The sequence below is a fragment of the Tetrao urogallus genome (assembly GCF_951394365.1).
Source record: "Tetrao urogallus genome assembly, chromosome: 5".
In the NCBI taxonomy this organism is placed as follows: Eukaryota; Metazoa; Chordata; class Aves; order Galliformes; family Phasianidae; genus Tetrao; species Tetrao urogallus.
Window position 1 is genome coordinate 1,077,191 of NC_136818.1, and position 22,365 is coordinate 1,099,555.

The window sequence follows — 22,365 nt, forward strand, 5'->3', positions numbered from 1 at the left end:
AGTAACAACAAAATGCTGCGTTTCCTGGGGATGAAGAGTCTGTGAAAGGGATGAAAAGGTTTGGACCTGTAAAGATAAAAGGACAGAGGGCTCGCAGCTACAGAGATGAGAAGGATAGATACAGTCTTAGTGCATAAGGCATGGGAAAGAAAAGCTGGAGTGTAATTATCTGGTTGAAGTTGAGTTATGATATGAATACCTGTAGAAAATCCTGAAACTAAAAGATAGCTTCTGGTCAATTCAAATGAGCAAGGTCCATCTTAAAACATTGAGGGCCTTCAGAAGACAAAACAAGAGTGAAAACCTGTAGTAGCTGAAACCGTAGTATTAAAAAGGCTAGGGAGGGACTCCAAACACTGACCCACCTTCGAGCAAAATATGTCAGCTCACAAAAAAATTAAGATTCATTTTAGCCTGAGTGTATTGTTTGTCATGTTTGCCTCTTTTCTGAAAGATATCCAATGAGAACTTAATGGAAAATCCTGCACATGAAAAACGTAGGTATTTTATATTCGTAAGCAGACGAGCTCCAGGCAGTGCAAAGGATGGGGTTTTTCCTCATCACGTGCTACTTCACAGCTAAGTTGTCCATCATACCTTGTATGCACGACCATTTGGAGAGCAGACTGACAACGTTCCAAGCACTTTGGCAAGTTCAAAGCCACCAGTACCTCTGCACTCTGCATGCCTGGAGCCAGACTGCACTCCCCATGTCACGAAGAACGTATCCAGATAGAACACTTTTTGTGGAAAAATGGCATCTCACAAGAAACACTCAAGTAGCACAGCTACTAGCAGAGAAAGTCACTGGGATAAAGACAATGACCTAAGAGGCTACTGGACATGCAAGTTCAGCCACTGCTGTAGACACTGTAGGTAAAATTTGGCATGTGACAAAATAGAAGGAGATGGCTCTGATCTAAGTTATTCACTAGGAGGAATCTGCAGTGAGCAGATCCCCAGTGAAAGACTGCATCCCCTTTGTAAAATATATATCCATGACAATCCTCAAACATCCAGCACGGGCTGGCAGTCACAGCAGCAGAGTCTGTTCCCTCTGAAATTAACATGCAAAGCTGCACGAGCAGCCTAACAGAATGGACATGAAATCCTCTCCAGAGTCAGGAGCAATAAAGTCACACAGAACGGACAGACAAATTCTAAAGGAAATCTATGATCATATGCACAGTCCATCCCCATTTGTTGTTAGTACAAGGAGTGACTGCCAACCCTCAGAAGGTTTGGGTAAAAATTGGAGGTCTCATGCAAAAGATTCTGTCAGAGCAGTATGTAGTGTGAATGGGTCTTCCTTAGCAGCAGAGCCTGCAGAGTCCAGGGCTCAGCAGGTCTCAGAACAGGGAGGGAAGAAGCCTGGGAGAAGCCTGACCCCTGACCCAGGAGCTCCGTGCCATAGTACAAAGCAAGTGCAGAGGCACCTTGGATCTAGAATTGTCTTTCTGCTCTGCTTGCACGTCTGTGTATCTTCTTCCGATGGCTCAAAGGAAAAGAGCTGATGTGCTCTACCTTCTCTGTCATATCTGAAGAAGAGCAGAAGGGCAAAAGTATTATGATAACATGGAAAAGTTCCTAACCACAAGTAGAGCCCAAGTACAGTCCTTATTAGCATGTATACGTGGACTCATTCAAAGAAGAAATGGATATTGCCTTACTGCTAACATACATATGAAAACGGAAAATGGAGAAGACCAAATGAATAAAGAAGGATCCAGCATTAAGACTGCATCTGAGCTCTGTGCAAACTCTTTGGCGCTGAAACTTTGGAACATCCGTTTCACTAAGGTAGGAAGTTCCACAAAAAAAAGGAAATCAGCATGGTCACAGTGTGTCAGCAGGGCAACAATCAACCTCAGGTGAAACTGATGTCAACAAAGCAGGAAAAAAATCCCCTAGGCCCCGCAGAAGGGAATCTCTGTGAGATATAATTCAACTGTTCCTACCTCTTCTAGTTCAGACCACTCTCCAGCTAGCTCTCTGATGGCTGCAACTCACTGCACAGCTTTTCAGGTTGAGTTGAGAGAACAGCTTCCCACCCCAGCGAGGAAAGGCTGTCTTCTCCTGCCCTCCCCTCCTTCCTGCCTTGGTGCACAGCCACCGTGTACCTTCAACTGCCTTTGGTGTTTGCTAGACGCCACTGGGAGCAAAGTGAATATGTGGGGAAAGTCAGAATGTGACCACAACAACAAGATAGATCACTTCTAGAAGTTTTAGGGAGTCAGGCCATCCCAGCCACTTCTCTGAGTAGCCCTGAGAAAGCACAAGGAGATGTAGGGCTATTAGCCAGCAAGAAAGGGGAGTGGGAAGGACAGTGATCACCACACCCCAGCCTAAGGAACACCCCGAGATGCCAGTCTCAGTGTTTACTCCACAATGGAAATCCCACTGCTTTGTTATCTCTGGGCAGCCAGAGAAAAAGGCAGCTGGGCAGGAGTGCTGCTTTCATGGCAGCCAGCTGTCAGGTCAGCTTGCTCAGGAGACCTGGCATACTCCTACACCTCTGCTGCCTTCTCCCAGCAGCAAGCCACCCCCTCCCTGTCACCCCAGTAACAGCACTCAGAAAGCAGTAATTACAGATGTAGTCATAGGCTGAAATCTGCAGCTGGCTCAGCAAAAAGAAAGAAAGAAAGAAGCGAAGAAAGAAAAAAAAAAAGAAAAAAAAAGAGAGTAGTTTTCTTCTTCCTCAACACACATTCATGGCATAAAAACAGGTTTGAAAAAAAGGTCCGAGATCCAGCTTAGAGTGGTTTGATGTGCCAGGGAAGGTACGACAGCTGCAGCTCCCTGGCATCTCCAAAGCACACTGAGGTGCTCTGACAGCCCTGGTGCCCCTCCAGCTGGCTGTGTGCAGTAAGGTGGGGCTGCCACTGGAAGCACCCATCTGAAAACTCATCACGTGTCTGACAGGCTGCTTTCACCTGCATCCCTATGCATTCAGGACCCCCAGCTGTCTGGACAAAACTGAGCTAGGACAGGACAGGGCAGGTGGATGCAGAACAGTGTGGGGAAGCTGACTGCTGTGCTGGGGAGAATGCTGGAAAAGAAAGAACTCAAAATGTGCCTGAAACACAGCTTCAGGCTGCAGGAGCACAGGTAGGAGCACAAACCTCCAGCACTGCGGTGTGCTGATGGGACAGAGCACCCACATCCCTGGGAAAGCACTGGGACCTGAAACCCAAGGTCAAGAAGATCTAAGATCTGATTCTGGGACTTGGGCGGTTTCCACAAACCTGGAGCTCAGTTTAGCTTTACATACCAGTCTGTACATAACGTATTTTATGATACACAATTGCAGTGAGGAAAACGATCTAATGGAATTAAGCGAACCATTTTGAATAGATGTATTACAAGGGGGTTTCAACATTACTTGATTTTATACTTTCTGGTCAGCCTCAATTTAACAAGACTGCTGACAGTAAATTGAACCAGGTACACAAAGTGCTTCCCCAGATATTTACTGGATACGAGTGATAATTAGTTGAAACAGAAAAGTGTCCACACACTGGCTATGAACACGTTCTTGGAGCACGTGAATCTGGAAATTCCATGGAAAAGTCATTTCTGATGGCAGTCGGAGCACAGGATGCAGACCAAGAAAGTCTCACAGTAAGCACTGCATTTCTCAGAACAGCCATGTGCATGAGAACAGAACCTGGTGGGGTTCTGTTGGTTTTTGGCAGGACCCTCGCCCCACTGAAGGAAGCAGAACATTTTCTTTTGATTTCGGTGGAGTTGGGGTGGTATTTCACGTGCTGGCATGTAATGATCTCATACAGCAGCTTGTCACAATTTCCTTATCAGGGCACACAACACTGAATTATAAAACTGCATCCAGTTTTAAAGCCAAATATCTCACTTTCACGTGGAAACAGCAGCAGACAAAATAAGCAAGCAGCATTTCATCTCTGATAGAGCACTGAGAGTCAGATCCTTGTCCCGTTCCAACTTTGCTTTGGATGCCAGTAGAATTAAAACCAAACCATGAAGATTAATCAAGATATTTTTCCCTATAGTTTAAAAATTTCAAGTATTTATAAATACAATTTTATACGTTTTGGATGCATCTGCATATATTATAGAAATATAATTTAACAAATGCCTAAAAAGAAATAGCTATTTTTTTAAAACATATTCTCACAACGCGAGTTAGGAACATGATCTGAACCATACCTGTTATCACTCAGGTTTAACACTCTCAGCTTCTGCATCTGACCTATTTCATCTGGAAGAAATTCCAGTTTGTTGGAGCGCAGGGACATCACGGTTACGTTTTTACAACTTCCAATCTGTGAGAATGGGAAAAAAAAAAAGCAAAGATATAATAACACTCACTCTGAAAAACATTATCATCATTCACTCAACATCAGAAGGTGGCCAAATTATCTTCCCCCCCCCCCCCCCCCCCCCCTATAAATGATAAAGAACAGAAAACAGAGTCAGAAAACACTGTCTTTTGACAGAAACATCAGGGAGATGCACTTTGCTACCTGCACTGCTGCTTCCCAGCAACGCTCTCCCTTTTGCATAAAAATCAAATTGTTAATTTGATTTTTACCACTTTACTGCTTTTGCAGTAAATTAGTTGCTTTTACGGCCTTAACAGGGATGAAATCTGAGGCCTATCACAAAACATTTTGACGTAATTTGAAAACAGAATCAGCTTCTCACTTCTCTGGGCAGCTCAGGAAGGAAATTCTCATCCACAGCCAACGTCCTCAGGTTGTGAAGGTAACCGATGGTAGAAGGTAACGACTCCAACTCATTACAGCTGCAGTCAAATTCTTCTAATAAAGATAAACTGAAATTGTAAACGCACTTGTTAGATGCTGTGTGGGGGTTAAGTAACAAAAATTTGCCATCTAAAACCTTTGGAAGTTTAGAATCATCACAATTCTGCAGCCATTGTGCCCTGAAGATGGATTTATTACAGATTTCCCAAGAAGTCTACAGTAACAACATTAATTTTGCTGCTCATTCAAACCATGGAATGAAAGTTTTGTGACTCATCGAGAATGCCACCATGCCCCACTTCTACTGCCCTTTTTTGCTCCATGCGTACTGTGGTTTTTCTCTCAGGTGCTCATACCAAATACGTGCATGAAAGAGGGAAGTCCAACTCGAAAGCTCGTTCAATTAAAGATGCATGCGTTCTTTCTTTTACTGATGATAACGGAACCAGAAAAGCTCAAGTATTGAAAAGCTAGTTTTGGACAACTGCTTCTAATGGAGACTGGAAGCTCTCATCCACTGAACTGTAATGGTCAAGAGTGACTTGACTTTATTTGAAAGATATTGTCTGGCACGGATGTTCTCAGCTTCTGTTCCTCCTGGTGACTTCATCAGCAGACAAATGAAGATGGCCACAACAAAAGCAACAAAGTCCTCACGAAAGTGTGCTGTATCTGTAACCACCATTGCAAAGCATTTAGTTCAGAAAGTGATTTACCATTCACCATGGCTTGTGGATGAACGCTATGTTGAGAATAACTGCTATAATTCCAATCATGCTAATTTAGCTGAAATTTCATTAGCTGTAATGTATTAACTTTAATGTCTTCTTGGGCTTGAAATCTATAGAAGAATGATCTGAATTTAGAAGAACAGACAAAAATCAGTTGCATGGGCTGCAACCTTTATACCCAGAAAGCAGAAGCAGGGGCACTCAATCAGGTCCTGTGGATACAGGCTCCTGCCCCGGGTCCAATTCCTAAAGCCCTTTATGTAAATCCTCTGATATTATCAAACAAGGGAAAGATAAATATATACTTAAGTATTTTACTAAGCTGAGTCTGCTGAGCATAGCATCTTGCGGGTCCAACTCCAAATGCCATTTGCAGGCTTGTGCTCCAAACACGCCTGCCAAAAATGAGGGTGGCAGTTCACTGCTAACAACACTGACTCAGGCAGTGCTGAAATGCTCCATGGCTCATCAGGAAATTGGTCTCTGGAGGGAGAATTCCCTCCTCCACATTGCTAATCTTTGTGTGAGAATAATACACTCTGCAGTGGGTACCGTGCCTATCATTATGGAGAAAGAGGCCCAGTAGGAAACTATCCAAGTGGATGAGTCAGAGAAAGGAAGTTCATTTTGATGTGGGAGACACCGTCCTCATTAAGTGAGGGAAAGTGCTACATTTAAAAATAACCTGGTAATATTGGGTGATCAACCTGCTGTTCTGCAGTCACACCTTTCAGGGCAGCAGTACACATCTCTTACAACACAACTGTGGATCCTCAACAAATAGTACTGAACAGATACCAAGCAAGAAAAAAAAGATGGGATTCCCTTCAACCTGAACAATGCAATCCGTAAGAAAATACTGACATGACAGCTTCTAAAAAAATGACTCCCAAAATTGCTAAAGGTGACGTTGGACACAACATCAACTTTCCTGCAGTGTCCAACACAGCTTTGAGCCTCGTCAGCTCTCACTGTCAGAAGCGATTGCTGCACAACCAGATTTCCATTTTATCACCCATGCAGCCAACTTTTAATGCACCCCATTAATATGACATCAATATAAAGCCCTACAAGAAGTGCATCACAGGAAGCCAAACCTCGGGTTTCAGTTGCTGCAGTTTTCACTGTCCACTATTTTCTCTGATGCCATGTAAACAACAAAATTATCACTGAGAATATTACTATAGAATGGGCTCAGGAGTGGGACAGCACTGGCTATGGAGGTTAGAGATTATTTCTACTCTGGAGATCTCACTGTGCAATTCTCTGCTGGAAGGGATGTGTGTCATGCGAAGCTATAAATCGAATCAAAGACCTTCCAGGAATGGCAGAATAATCATACTCCAAAGCAAGGCAGCTGGTTCTTTGTGTTGCTTTGGGGAAAGGCCTGGACCTGCTTTGAGTTTTACAGCAAGCTGTGGCTTTCAGGCAGGCAACACACCGAGGCAGCAGAGGGAAGCTCTGTGCGCAGCAGCACCACGTGGAATTTTGCACCAAAGATCATGCAGTATCTGATCAAACTTCAGCAAATCAGTGCTTTTATGGTATTTTCACTGTTTCTATGCATACACCCACAAAATTGGCATGGCTTTTTCATTTATGCTCCTGCAATATTTTAAGGCACCTTAATATGTATGTGGTATACAGCCATCTTCCTTCCAACATCAGTCCCGGCTGTTGCTATGGAAACTGCCATTCCCCCAGTTCTTATCTTTCTTCTACTTTTGTTGCTCTAATCATCCAAACTGCAAGTGATTCACACCAAAAACACCGCTTCATCCTTTGTCTTGAACAACATGGTACATTTCACCTTCCCATCGCTTACGCCACTGTAAGTCCAGAGAAGCTGCTCCACGTGTCGGTGTGACGAGCTGTGTGTCAGGGGCACGTTTTGGGATGATTTTGTAATTCAGGGCATCTTCTTTGTCTTACTTTCGATCTCAGAAAAAAAGCAAGTTGGAGGGAAAAGATTTCTCTTGATACTCACTTTCCAATTGCGTTGGGCAAAATTGTGAGCTGATTGTCATCCACTTTTAACGTGGTGAGCCTTTTCAGCAGCCCTGCAGAACAGGAAAGGAAGGAGGGAAGAAAAGTATTCCACGTTCATCTTAACTTTCTGTAATCTCCAGTATTCTCAATTAAACAATAAACAAACACATTCCTGCCCCATTGAAAATATTCCCCATTACAATGCAGCGCAGATTAAACGTTGAGCCGAAATGCAACGAGTGCAATATTAAGTGCAATCTGAAGTGCTGAAAAACGTGGAGAGGAATAAAAAGAAATAGTACCCTGTGGCCTGATTAAAAGGTGCTCAGGTCCCAGAAGGTCCCCAGCAAAACTATCTAAAGTAAATGCTGCACTTTGAGTGCTTCACAATACGTAGGAACAGACAACCAGAATCAGTCCTGAAGGCACTTGTGCATGCAGCTAATTCTTTTTGTTAAGAGAACTGCTAGATATTGAAGTGTCAGCAGATTCATTACTAGGTAACATTTATCCAGGGAATGACACTTCTGCTTTGCACTGTGAAACAAGGAGATCGATACAATGGTTAAGACAGAAAGAATAGGAAAATCATTGCATCACAGTGGCTGAAACTGAGCTTGATACAGTCAGAAAATAAGATTCCCACCTTCTGGAAGTTGCTGACATTTCAAAGTCTGCTTTTGCCCTGAAGGAGTTCTGGAAACTCCAAACTAGCTTTACAAACATTTGTAATCAGCATTGGTTATAGTATAAATTAACTGTTTACATAGAGCTAATTATTAAGTGGAATGCACCATAGTATGAAAGCTGAAGCAGATGAAAAGTACACTTCAAAGGGATAGCAGAAGCATTACTCACTTCCATCATAGTACATTTCTGTTGAAAAGCCAACATGTTCCAACAAACATCCAGGCTTCAACAGCACTGTCTTTTAAGAGGAAAAATTTCTACCAAACAGAACTGCAGCAAGCTGTCACCTGAAAATGCAGTACTGAAATGACTCTTTCTGCTTTGCTTCAGTTACACCTATTATGATTCAGTAATGGGAATTTGGAAATGAGCACTGAGTGCACAATTCACAATGTCAGCATCCTTCTGTACCAGAGTTATGTAACCTTGAAAAATCAATCTGCATATGCACATCAGAAAACTCATCGAGAATCAGCTGCAAGGCTGATGGTGAGATATCGCATCAGAGCAGAATGGGAAACAGCTGTAACAGTCGCTCAGTAACGTCCATGTAGTAGAGTGTTGTTGGCCAGCTATACAGTCTGAAGGCTTGACTCTGATAACTGAAACAGGGGAGGGTCCACAGTGCCACCATGCTGTGTATCTGGGGGCTCATCTGCTGGAAGCAACAGAAGAGAGCAGGAACCCGCAGTGCTCCTGAAGCAAAGCTGAGGGATCGGCTGTCCAGAGCCTCGTACCTACAGACACCTTCCAGAAATCCTGCATTCTAAATAATTCAGGAATTCTATATATGCAGTATAGTCAAAACAGAAAAGGAATAGGTTGAACTATTTCTTCTTTTAATGCCATCACTGGAATTGCACTACTGTAACTAGTTTTCTTCAGGAGTTTAATACTATTAATATAACCACTTTTATATTCCCATCCTAATTCAGACCAGATCAATAGTACCTTTATTTAGTTTCTTGAAAAATACAACTCAGAATAACCTGGAGCCCCTAACTATGGATTTTTTTTTTTTTTTCTGACGTTCAAAGCAGTCTTTATGGACTGCCCCAGTACCAGATGTATGAATGCCCAATTAATTCCTTTGGAGTTTAATGGCAGTTCTTGTCCCAGCTTTATCACAAAGTGTAAAAACAGGAGCTTTTCTCACCTATGGAGTCTGGCAGTTGCTGCAACATATTTGATGACAACAGGAGGTCTTCGAGTCCTTCACATCCCGATATGTCCAAATCAACAGTTTCTATCCTGTTTTTTGACATATCCAGGTACACGAGCTGTTTTAACTTCCCTATAGACTTAATAGCACGTTACAGAGCGTTACTTCAACAGATAGACATGGCATGCCAATTTCCAAGTTTAAAGACCAACAACTGCAATACAGACTTCTCCTGGTTATCACAGCATGCTTTTCCATCTGTCTCACTGAATCAGTATTGGGATTTCTTCAGAAAGCTGCAGAAGGAAAGGCATGGGGCAGAGCTGAAAATCAGTTGCTCTGTGAGCCCAGGTGATAATTCTAAGGCCTATGAAAATGCTGCCCATTGCCATTAAACCAGCCTATAATCCTGCACCAAAATAAACAATGAACTCCAAACTGATTCGGGTGCCCTGGATTCATTAAACCTGGAGGGAATTTGAGTTCTCAGTGCCACATGGCTTTATTACTTTCTTTGGTTGGACCTGGATCCCAGGGACACAACTCAGCTCACCCACCCACAGCAGCACTGGGGTGTCATATGGCAGCAGTGCATTTCTGTGTCATATCGACTGCCTACATTTTGTGAAGTCTAAAATCAGGTTTCAGATATTCATAGTTCAGTTATGAGAGGTTAATCCCAACAGCTATAACATCAGTGAGCAGCTAGAGAAAAAATTCTCAGATTTCCTTGAAAATCCGTTGGCATGTGGAGTCTGAAGCCAACAGAAGCAATCTGCTTCTTGGTCCATTATCACAGGACGGTCACTTTGTTCTAGACATGACATTTCACCAAGAAAATCAGCAAAATTGATGCTCTTGCTTTCCTTACACTGAAATGTACCAACGGTGTCTGAGAAGACAGTGGAAAACAACTTCCCTCGCAATGCAAATTGCACAAGGCTCAGATAAAACAGGTACACTCCAATTTAATTACTATCACATAACAGCACAACATTTGGAAGGTCTTCATATGCATGGCTATTTTGAGCCTTTTATTTCATGGTAATGATATGAGAATTAACTGAAAATATGCACCTATTCAGGAAATGCACATGCAGTCATTTGCTGCACGGTGAACTGTTCATCATTAGTGCCATAGATTAGATTACATAAAGTAAGTGTTCATACCCCAGGTAGTATTTGCAGAGAATTATTGTCCATCCACAATTCCTTCAGATTCTGTATTTGTTCGAGAACCTCAGGCTGAGGAAAAGAACAGATCACGTTATGGACACTTCCATCCAATGTGTCAGTTCAGCATCTCAGCACCTTAAGAGAGACATCTAAACATCTCCTGTAGCCTAAATTCCTTGGAATATTGCAACTCCCATAAGAAGTTGTCTTCCTGTTGCCCAGCCACACGGTGCATTGGGCAGGAAGGAACCCACCCACCCACAGCTCAGTGCCTCCATTCTATGTGCAGTCACATAACGTGTTTCTATTAAAAAACAATTAGTCAATAATTGGAAGGTAATTGATTTTGCCTGAGCTAATTCTATTGAATTTTCCTTTTCTTCTTTGATGGCTGAAATAACTACTAATTTCCAGGTTAAGTTAATTAGTGGTCATTTTGTGCTATTTGTTCCTGTGATGATTAACGACTCTCTTTTCCTCCGGTGTTCACTGAGGTTAATATAGATGATCATAATTCCTCCCCTCAACCTTAATTTTCTTCTCAATTCCTCTTATTAGACAGACACTTTCCCAAAGGCAGCAGACTGCTTCTATTGCTGCACGTGGCCACAATGCCTTCATGCCTTTCAAGTCCAATGGCCAAGCCCAGAGCACAAAATGCCACAGGTGTCTGTGGAAAAGGGGCACCTCTTACCAGTTCAGAAAACTCATTATTGCCCAGATCAAGTCTCTCCAGCTGAGTCAGCTTGTGCATCGACCTGCAACAGATAAGGAAATATCTAAGGTGGAATTTCTCCTTGGAAACAGTTGGTTACCTTTTCCCTTAGATAAGACTAAGGCTCAAGTGATACTGCTGTTGTAAAAAGAGTTAGACCAGATGGAAACTGCAAATGAGAACAAGGCACTTCGTTTGGACATCAGCTAAAGTTCTGGAACCAGAAAACTAGCAACAATTACACCAATATCACAATAAAATCTTGGTACACTTCTGCATGGTTTCTCAAGGAAAATAACTCATTTGCAAGCAACTGAAAACTATATCAATTGTGATAACTAAATTAGTTCGCAAATTTATGATTGGTTTCTTTATGAGCTTCTAAGAAGCTTTTTGCAGCAGAAATGCAAAGGGTGGCTGTTACCTCCCCAAAGCTGTAAGAGCACTGACCTGGTGTTGCAAAGGGATGGAAAGCAGCACACAGGTTTCAAACTCAGGGATCAGTTTGAGACCCGAGCCCCTGGGCTGCAGGGCACAGCTGGGCTGGAGAGGAGCAATGCAATGCCAGCCCCAGCAGCTCGTCCTCCTGCCCAGCATTATCAGAGAGAGTGGGACAGGAAGGCAGCATATGAAAGCAAACAGAAAGTTAGTTTCAAACGTGCATTATGCAGTAAAGGGCTTTAAATGGGGAATCATCTGGATTTATGTCTGCAATGATCACCGTGTAGGTAACGGCTAAAAAGGCACTTTTGTTGCTTGGGCACAGGTAACTCAAACAGTGAAATAAAAGTGAAAAACGACTGGGTGAGATTCTTGATTTAAGGAAGTGAGTGGGATAAATCTCCCTGGTTTATCTCCAAATTTACGCTGTGAGAAAAAAATGCTTCTCTCAATCACACGTGAGAATCACACGTGGCATCCATGCTCACCAACTGCAACAAGCACTTAGAATCCATCAGTATGAATACAGGCAAACTTCTAAGAACACACAGATGTTTAAAAAGCAATGCTCAGAACACAGCACAGGCATCGACCCAAAGGAGTAATCCCAAAACAGCAAAGATAATTTCAAAACGGGAAGAGAACTGCTGAGCAACTCTGTAACACCAGCTGAAGGATGGAAGGGATTGCGATTCTCTTACTGGGGAGGTTCTTCTGCTCCTGTGTAGCACACAGCACTGCTCACATCCCTGCTAGATGCAGACTACTGCCACTTCACACGCTCTACAGTGTCAGAATCTACAATGTACAAAGCCAAGGCTGGGAAGTTGTATTCCAAATTACGATGACACTTGAGTTTAAATAGCATCTTCATTTGAATATATTGATCTCCATGGTTTATGATGAGTGACTTGATGTTCGTAAGTGATTTTGAAAGCACAGTCGATACTTTATAAAAGAGGTTATTAAATTTAAACCAAACAGCATTATAAATATTTCATAAAGATTGTAATCATTTTGAAAAACTGGAATAATAATGCTCATATTCCTCCAGTGCTGCACTAAAGAAGGCATGTGGGACAGGGCAAGTGCTGTGCAGGGGTGCAACGTGCCACAGCGTGCTGCTGCTGCCATCAGCCTTCCCTCCTGCCAGTGTCCCTCACCCAGCTTTGGCTCTGCCAGCACTTCCTGGCATTATCTGCAGGTCAGCCTGGGCCAGGATCATAGAATCACAGAACCATTCAGGTTGGAAAAGAGCTCTAAGACCCCCCAGTCCCAACCCATCCCCACCATGCCCACTGGCCATGTCTGTAAAACTGACCCCTCCCAAAAGGCACAAAACACAGCTGTCCTGTTATGGATAAACTTCAAATGCAATAAATCCAATCCTGCCTTTGTTTCCATGGACGTCACACTGCTGATGCAGAACTTCTTGCTCAAACTGGTAGACCAACATGCTCTGAACACAGCACTACATTACAGTGGTGATAAATAAAAAAACAGGAAGAAATAAAAGGATACAAATAATTAAAGAATTTAGTACAAACTAGAACTACTCTACTACTTAGAGGCCCTCTGAAGTACTCAGAGTTGATCCTAATCCAAAAATTAACACAGTCTCTACCGATGGGACCGCTGCTATTGACCATTTTATCTCTGTATGCTGTATCAGAAGTAAAGCCCATCATTAAGGATGCTACAATTAAGCAGTGGAGATTTGCTTTGACATTTCAATTAGAGAAAAATGATGTGATAGGGTTGGATAGAGAACATTGAGGCATATTTACTATGAGAAAACTTCATGTTTCGTTTTCTAAAATACTTTAAAAAAAATCGTTTGACAAAAATGCAAATATCATCCTTCAGTAGAAGGCCTTTTCTGCTAAGCATATGCTATTGAAATGAAAAATCATGTAGATAAACAAATACTTGGCTCTTACGTTTGAGAAATCATGTATTTTATTATTTTCTTTAGGCAAACAGCCTCCACAACTGACCTCCTGCATTCCTCCATCTTTCAGCTCAACTCAAGGAATGAACTCAAGGAATGAACATTAGGGTCACAAAGGAAGACCAAGCATTGGAGGCGCTTCTGTGCTGTAGAGAAATTAATGTTCTGCAGGGAAGAGTTGTTAGAATACATCTGGGCCTCTTTGGTGGAAAAGTAACACCTATTTGTGGAAGACAAGGTGCAAACCACGACGATGTAGTTCAAACCTAAAGCACGGAGTGGTTAAATCTGAAACAATACTTATCAGTATAACTATGATTAGTCAAGACTGAGTGCACATGATTAAACAGAAAGTGGCTTTTTATACACTATACCGTGACCCCCCCCTTCTAAGCCAGTAATAGAACTCTTGATTGATTCTCTCCAATTCCCAGCTTACTTCTTACTCCATTTTTGTTCCTATAGTATTCATTACCTTGAAATATTATTGCTATAAAACCAAAAGAGATGATGAAAATATTTTATCTTTCAGTAGCATCTCTTCAGTATGCAAGAGCATCTGGAAGACTGGGAGCCATTCACAAAGCAGTAAGTGCTTCACTGGCACAACACACGAAGGCAGTGAAGGATAATGAAGTCACCTGCAAGCACGAAGATTTTCCACTCATTTCCCCAAAGGGTTCTGTTTGATATTATGCTCTCCATTAAAATCTTAGCTAACGATGTCTTTAACCCCTCTGGTCCTCTAACTCCACTGTAATTCTCATTGGAAATATCATGCAAGAGCTGACTGTAATTTTCCAAACCCAGACAAAAGCATTTTTTGAACAAAGCCGTAACGTGCTTAAGTCAGATCAGTTACACTCAATACCTCATTAAATAACTTCTCAGTCACTGAAAATGTTTAAATCTGGTCTCGCTTGCCGCATTGGAAACTTTCACCATTGTGCCTTAATTATTATTAGTCCAGTTCGCATTTCTGACGCTCAGGTACAAGATGCAAATATTGAATACAAATGTTTTTTAATTAAGTCATCTCAATGGAGAAAGCAGTTCCACTAGTAATTGCAAACACTTTTTGATGACAGACTGCCTCACTGCCACTAAGATTCTCATTAACTTTATGAGGATCCTTTCCATGAACGCACATTTCTCTTGCAGTACACATGCAGGACAAATGACTGCAATTACTCAACCACCATTGGCCGGGTGCTGCTTTGGACAGAGCACCTCAGCACGTGAGCATTGCAATTTCATCATTACCTACACCCGCAACGCTAAAGGTTTTCCCATCAGAGCAGTGGCTGTATGCACACTCAGAAGTATTTCACTCTCATTTCCGTGTTTCACGTTTGTATTCCATCTATGTGAACGTAACATTTACTTTAAAAGTTCTGTTTCACAGCACTGTAAATTGATTATAGAAAATAACTTTTAACTACAACTTTAAAACACGATGGCACAGTTTCTCATGACACACAGACAAATAGTTTCAGAAACAGCAGCATTTGCATGGAGGCAAATGAATTTCAGCTATTTGCTATGGGACTCTGCCAGAAGACAAAGCACACTGCAAAGGTACCCACAGGGACGAACATCCCACCCCATCTCCCATTGCTCTGTGATATTTTTGTCTCTTTCATACAACTGCTTGTATTTTTCTTCCAAAAAGATCCATTACACTTCTTTATGTGTGGTCATTTTATGACGGAGGAGCGGGGAAGGTGCAATTATGAGTAATGCTCAGTTAAATATTCATTGCTTCAATGACGTAATGTAATTTAATTAATGCGATAATAAAACTTGCAGCCAAATTTTTCACATAAATCTTAATCCAGATTTGGATCCATTCCTTCATCCATAGCAACTGCAGGAGTTACATGGAGGAGATTGCAGAGCTCACAGAGGGGTGCGCTGTGCAGTGTAAGAAGCTCACGAGAAAATACAAGTGCAAAAACCAGCATAAAGAGAAAGATCGCTGAATATTTGGTGAAAAAACAGCACTACTGGCACCAGTTTGAATAACATTCACAGTACATAAGATGTAACAAACTACAAAATTCAGTGGCATCAGCTAGAAGCCATTCTGATTACATCCATTGCCTAATGTATGTTCTTGCACGTTTGCTTTCGTTACCTTCATTAGAAGTTACTTACCTGCACACTGTAAATACATTAAATCACCAGGAAAATGCCTTCCTTTAACAGCTCATGGAAAAAAAACTCAACTACCACAAGCTGTTTCAATGAAATCATAGCATCGTTACCAAAACCCCGCTCGGTGTCATGGCAGGCATGAAGTGGTGATGAAGGTTTATTCAAAACCTTGATTACAAACTTCTGCTCACACCTTCATTTATCCCCACATAAAGAAGCGTGCATGCAGCTAACAGAGGTATCTCCTAAAGGTTAAAATCCATGAGTGCAAAGCAGCTGAGACAGAGGCAGAAACACAACCAAAGATGTGACACAACACAAATGCACACCTCTTGTGCCCCAACGACAGGACTGGCGGAGTGATTACAGTTACACACTGCATTTCCGTGAGCAGCAGCTTGCAGTTATGTTTGTATGAGTTTGTGATAAACAGATACCAGTCTTTCCCAAAGAATAAAAAGCAACTAACAGCAAACATGCTCCCACTAATGGAGTAACTGCTGTATTCATCTCAATGTTTCCCCGCACTTTTATTGTATGCAGTAATTTTTATGTTGAAGTTATTAACAACATCACATTCAGAAGACTCTTCCATTTCCAGTACCTTAAACCTTACAATATAACTTTATTAATTAACCAGTTCAGGAGTTGCATTGTAAAAGCATAATGTTAGTCACCTATGTTAAGTCTTGCAGAACAGTTAAATTTTAAACAGGGATGAAGTATCACATTGCATCACCTGTTTCCTTATGCTACACTTCATGGGCTACACGGAAATCTCAGCATTGAGCCAGGCTGGATGTGGCTCTGGGCAGCCTGGTCTGATGGTCAGCAGCCCTGCACACAGCAGGGGGTTGAAATTAGAAGAGCACTGTGGTCCTTTTCAACCCAGGCCACTCTGTGATTCCATGACTTTCAGTGAATCTCAGGACAACGTACTCCATGCCCAGAATGTAAAATATTCTAGGTATTGGAAAGCAAAGAACCATGTGCATAAATTAATCTGTCATAATCAAATCTACCTAGGCTTCAAAATAACAGAATATGTGTAATGAAAAACTGGTTCTGAGGATACTAAAAATTGTTATACATAGAGTGAAATATATGCATATATGTGAAATAACTACCAAAACAGCATTTATTTCAACTTCAGTTATATTTAAGAACGTCTATATTGCTACTTTAAATATCAACTCACAAATCAGAGAATATAGCAAAGATCATGGGATGATGCCTAAACTAACTCTGTGCTGCTTTGCTGTTTCTCTATGGCCTGATCATTACTACAGCCAGGAGCAGGCAGCCCACCTGGAACACCATTGCAAAACGCAGCCAGACTGCTAATCTGGACCAAACCTACTGGAGTCGGAGGCAGGCTCCACTGCCCCTGTGCATAGCAGCATGGTTTGGTTCCACAGCACAGTTTGGCAAAACCACCTCAACACAGCCAACTCAGGCTGATGCTCCTGACGCTGCCATTTCTGGCACCCAAAGATCTGCAGCCTCCACCTCCAGTGCTGCTTGTGCCACTGAACACGCTCAGCTGATGGTGAGGGCACGCTCTCCGTCTTCCAGTGCTAAGGTTAGAAAAAACAATCTCAATGGCCAAAAGATGGAACTGCTGGTTCAGAAGATGTCTGAACACAGCCATTGACCTACGGCACTGAAGGCTCGGGAGGCTTTACCTAATCCCATGCCAAGGGTTTAAAATAAAAAGCACCACTAAGAAAGACGTCCTCCACACAGAAATTGGAAACAGAGCTGTTCCAGGACTCAGTCAGAACAAAACCACGCAGGTCATTCTGCAAAAAACCTCTGTGTGCTAAATGTAAGGATGCTAAAAGCACGTCACTGAGCTAAAGCAAGGCTTTCTGCACAGGGACCTAAATCCCACCCGTTTTTGTTTGTGGTGGAAACGGATCAGGTCTCCAAATGAACCTCTTGGCTCAGGACCTGGCAATGAATCCCAGTGCAGCTGGCAAGGTTTGCACAACTGATCACAGAGAAAGGCAAAATCATCACAGCTTTGACCCTTGATGGCACACCAACTTCTTTCCCAACATGGCTTTCTAAGGCACTGGGAGCCATCTTGACACACAAGGCTGAAAATACCTCTTTGTCCCCGATCTTCCATTTGCCAGATAACAGGGAGAAGGCCCAAGCTAAATATCAACTTGGTCACAATATCAGCCAGGATGAACCAAGTCCAGTGGGCATTAATGAATCCTGAGGAGTAAAATCACCTGAACAATCTAACCTGAAAGCAAGAACCAAAGAATGTTGCCCTCAACACATTTCATACTTAGCAGACGGTCTGATTCCAGATTCTACTCAAAAGTGGCCCAAAGACATCACCAACATGTAGAAAAAATAGGAACATTCCTGCAGCTAAAGCCACAGAAATTAAATGAAGATGAGCTAGGAAAAGACAAGGATGAATCTGAGATGAAAAGTGATGTGACTGACAAACAATCTTTGTACTAATTGAGGAAGAGGGAGGGAAGTAATTACGATATAAAAATAAGGACCACTGCAAACCATTCACATATATGTGCTCTACAGTTTTTCAGAATAGTCAATCATATCTCATAAGTGTCAGAACATAAGCAGCCGAGAGCCTTCGAGTTTTGCACCACTATTTCTGATTTGTCAGGTTACATAAATAAGACATCTCACGGTGCAGAGAATTCCCCAATGCTAGAGGGAAGGGGTGCCAAAGGCAACCTTCTGCACTATAGACCAGAGCTTAGGCTGGGCGCTGCCTGGCTGGCAGCCTTCAGGGGATGACTGATGTGCTGCAGGGCACGGGTCAGGCCGTCCTTGCAGAGACATACGAGGTACAGCTTCTGCATCTTGATGCAGCAACAAATACAAGTGTCTCTAAACTCCCCTCACAGTTTTAACTGCATGCAGGAGTTTTCACTCTGCAGATGTTTTTTAGTCAGGCAGAATTAAAAGAATACCAACTTTTGGTGCTCTGAGCATACGGAGCAATTTCCTTGCGTACCATAACACAGCCATACTCAAGAAAGCTGAGCACGCTAATTAGATCTCATTAATAACAGTCAGAGAGAACTTTTTGTGTCTTTAGCTCCACAGTGCTCTGGGAGGAGCTCAGGGTTCCGGTATAATTAAGAACAAAATGAGTGGAAGGTGAACCAGAGTGATTCTTCATGGTTGTACCTGCCCTCCCCACCCACCGCTCTGCACTGTGAAGACTCTACCTGGAATTCAACCCTGCTAGCCAAGTATAAAATAGGAATCAAATTTGGATCTGCTAAAGGGCAGTTTTGCATAGAATCACAGAATGCCCTAGGTGGAAAAAGAGCTGCTAACCATGGTTCCCAGGCTGAACTGTGGTCAGGGTTACGCCGGGTGGCAGAAGTGCCAGCACTCCTTCAGAGGGCTACAAGAAGAGTGGCTGTGTCACCTCCCCATGGGACAAGTGGCGAAAAATGGCCACTGCTCCCTCTAGGCACCAAGAATTAGGGACACTCCTGTGGCCCACAGTGCACGGTCACACACTGCCCTACAGCAGGAAAGCCACACAAAGCATTTTTACGCACCTTCCCTCAGCAGCAAGCACTTTTAGCTTAAAACAGCCTAACAGAAAGATATGTGGTAGTAGTGCCTTATTAAAACACTGGCAATGGTTTAATAATGTATTGCCAGAGTGCTAACTCTTTTGGAATGTGATTTATTAAACTCAGCCAGGGTTACTATTTAAAGAAAACAGGCCATCATGAAAGATGAAAACATTTGTAATCTCGAAGTGCAAGAAACAGTTTACATCTTCATAATAAACTAGGAAAAAAGTGGAGCAGCCTTTCAGAAATAGCAGTCTGAAGCAAAGCTTTTAAGCCTATATTTAGATGTTCCTGGACATGTTCTCAGCTGATATAAATTCAGTTCCGTTGACTTCAACACACTTCACACAACCTGTGGTTTTGCAAATCGATTTCCTAAAACAGCAGCTTGGAGGTGGCAAGGATTTCAGCATCATAAATGTTATTGAAATGAATGGGACTAATGTTCTTAAGTCACAAGAATGATTTGTATAATTTCATTTTCAGGATTAATGGAAATAATAATTATCAGATTTACAAAGAACGTTTAATAGCTGAAAAGCCTGAATGGATTTTGCTGCGTTTTAGATATCAGAACATCTTTCTGAATCTTTTATTGGCTCACCGCTTCTGAGATGAAACCACAGAAACAAGTGAGACCATATCTGCAGCCCTACAACATCAAAAAGACAAATGTTTGTACTTATCTTAAAGGCAAAGCAGAGCAATACTGAAATAGGGAACAAGAATAAAATGACTTTATCTGACAGCGTCTCAAACAATGCTTTAAATTGCCAAGATGCTCCTCAGTGATACGTGCCATTTGCTGTACTAAAATGATACTTACAGAGGAATGCCAGTATTCAATGCATACAATGTTTAAACTACTTTTTTTTGTTTCTTTTATTATTTTTTTCAATTCAAAATGAAGTTTTAGCTAGATGAAAGTAGAAGATCTTTAGTTCTCTATTGGTAGATATTTCCAATTTGCAAACCTAACTTCTGTGAAATACCTGCTGTTAATTTTGATGTGTTCTGCCAAAGCTGGATCTAGTCTACATGACTTTACATTGCTTCAAAAACAAGTTGCTACATATTTCTTGTATATCTGTTAAGATCCTGCTTAGAAACCCTGATCCTTTGAGTTTCCTTATACATAGTTTCACTGCATTTAAGATGTGGTCGACATAAATATGGATTAAAAATCATTTCCATAGATAGGTATTCATAGTCACGACAACAGGAACAGGACAGTGCTGGGTGTGAAGCCACAGCAGATACTTACATTGTTGATGCTCTATTGGATGATTGGCCTCACAATTTCATTTGTGACTCAAACTGAAAAATTTAACAGCTGCCATTCCTTGTTTCCATTTCAAATACCTTACATGGAAAATTTTAGATAATAGTGACCTTCTGAGCTTTTAAGTTACTGGAAGAAAACATACCCACTGTTTTTGTCACAGAAAAATATAAATTAGTGATAGTAAAATATTACACAAAACTTCTATTTTTCACAGAATTTTTAAGAATTACTTTTGCAGCTCTTCAATGCACAGAATTATTGCTTAATCCAAAGAGGGGCAGCCAAAGCACAAAGATTCTAATAATAACTTTAGATATTTAGTAAAGAAAAGCAAAACAAGATTACCAACATTATTACCTACAGTAAATAATTCCAAAGAGTCATTTCACAGCGTTTTTGGCAGAAAACATGCACATCAGCCTCCATTCTCACAAATAAGACTATATGTCTAAAACACATTGCCAGTATACAGTTACATTTTATTCTACTCCATACAGTTATATTTTATTCTAGTCAAAACCTGAAACTGCAATCAAGACTAAAAACCTCAGCTTACATTTTGAGATTGAAAAGGCATGAGCACAAAAAGGTTCATCTTAACACCAGGAAGGAACCACCTTCACCATAGCCATTGGTTGTGACACTGCTGCCTCGAGCTGATAGGTAAGAAGTGTACACAGATTGCACGAAAACTGATGAGACAGAGAGATTTAGAAAACAAATCTTTCAGAGATGTTCTTGAGTTTCTGTTTTAACTCAGTACAACAGAATAAGGAATGTTGACTTCGTCAAATGCACATCAAACTGCTAATCAACACAAAGAGCCTCGCGACATACGTGGGTCACTGGTGATAAAACCTCACCCCTTTTGGTTGATTTCAGGCAGCACAGTGAATAACCCCCAGGATTGACTTCACATAGGAAACAGACTTCATGTAGCAGCACACCAACAAGTTCAAACCATCAGGACCAAACCAGCAACACACGCCATCTGATTCAAGCTTTCCACAGTTTTCTTGTGGAAAGTGAGTTTGTGATGAGAGGTGATGGCCTTAAGTTATGCCAGGGGAGATTCAGGTTGAGTATTATGGAAAATCTCTGCTCCACAGAGCGCTCAGCACCGCACAGCTGCCCAGGGTGGGGGTCAGCATCCCTGGGGGCGTTCAGAGCTGTGGGGAGGTGGCACTGAGGGATGTGGGCAGTGGGCATGGGGAGCCGAGAGGGCTTCTCCAACCTTAATGATTCCTGTGATAGAATCATAGAATAACCTGTCCTATTTGTCCCTCTGCCAGCCATGCACACCTGTGTCCCCATCCTTGCAGGAGTTCTCTCCCAAGCTGCCCACCCTGGCTGTGTGTGCAGAGACAAACACCAACTTATCCCCCAGCAGCTTCTGTTTCTTTAGTGTAAGCAACACGGCATCTTTGGAGCCTTCTCATACAGGAATGCCACATATGTCCTGCATGCATCCTTTTTCCTATTTTTCTATTATACCTTTAGCTCTCCCTGAGCCTGGCTACATTTTGAACTTTTTCAAATGAGGTCTCATTTCTTATACAATATCACAAACATTTCTTTATCTCTAGTGGAAATACTTTGACAAAGAACATCTAGCTTTGTCAGGGCTCTATTAGATAGATGACTCAGACATCTCACATCCTAACAAGAGACTCATGCTTTTTTTCCTCTAACACGATTGCTGACCGAAGAACCCCTCACTTACAGCATAATTCCTC

The 22,365-nt window shown here is 42.0% G+C and overlaps 1 protein-coding gene across 4 annotated transcripts in view; it reads right to left on the minus strand.

The window, feature by feature from the left end:
- LRRC7 (leucine rich repeat containing 7) overlaps positions 1 to 22,365 on the minus strand; it is a gene marked incomplete at its 3' end in the record, with an annotated part of 70,000 nt that overhangs the window by 33,489 nt on the left and 14,146 nt on the right. For all 4 annotated transcript variants that reach the window (XM_079535597.1, XM_079535600.1, XM_079535599.1 and 1 more), the window contains exons 6-11: positions 11,188 to 11,251; positions 10,488 to 10,562; positions 9,312 to 9,456; positions 7,464 to 7,536; positions 4,684 to 4,813; positions 4,186 to 4,301 (exon numbers count right to left, since the gene is read on the minus strand). In XM_079535597.1, the coding sequence (XP_079391723.1) occupies positions 4,186 to 4,301; positions 4,684 to 4,813; positions 7,464 to 7,536; positions 9,312 to 9,456; positions 10,488 to 10,562; positions 11,188 to 11,251 (603 nt within the window). The remainder of the gene's footprint in view (positions 1 to 4,185; positions 4,302 to 4,683; positions 4,814 to 7,463; positions 7,537 to 9,311; positions 9,457 to 10,487; positions 10,563 to 11,187; positions 11,252 to 22,365) is intronic.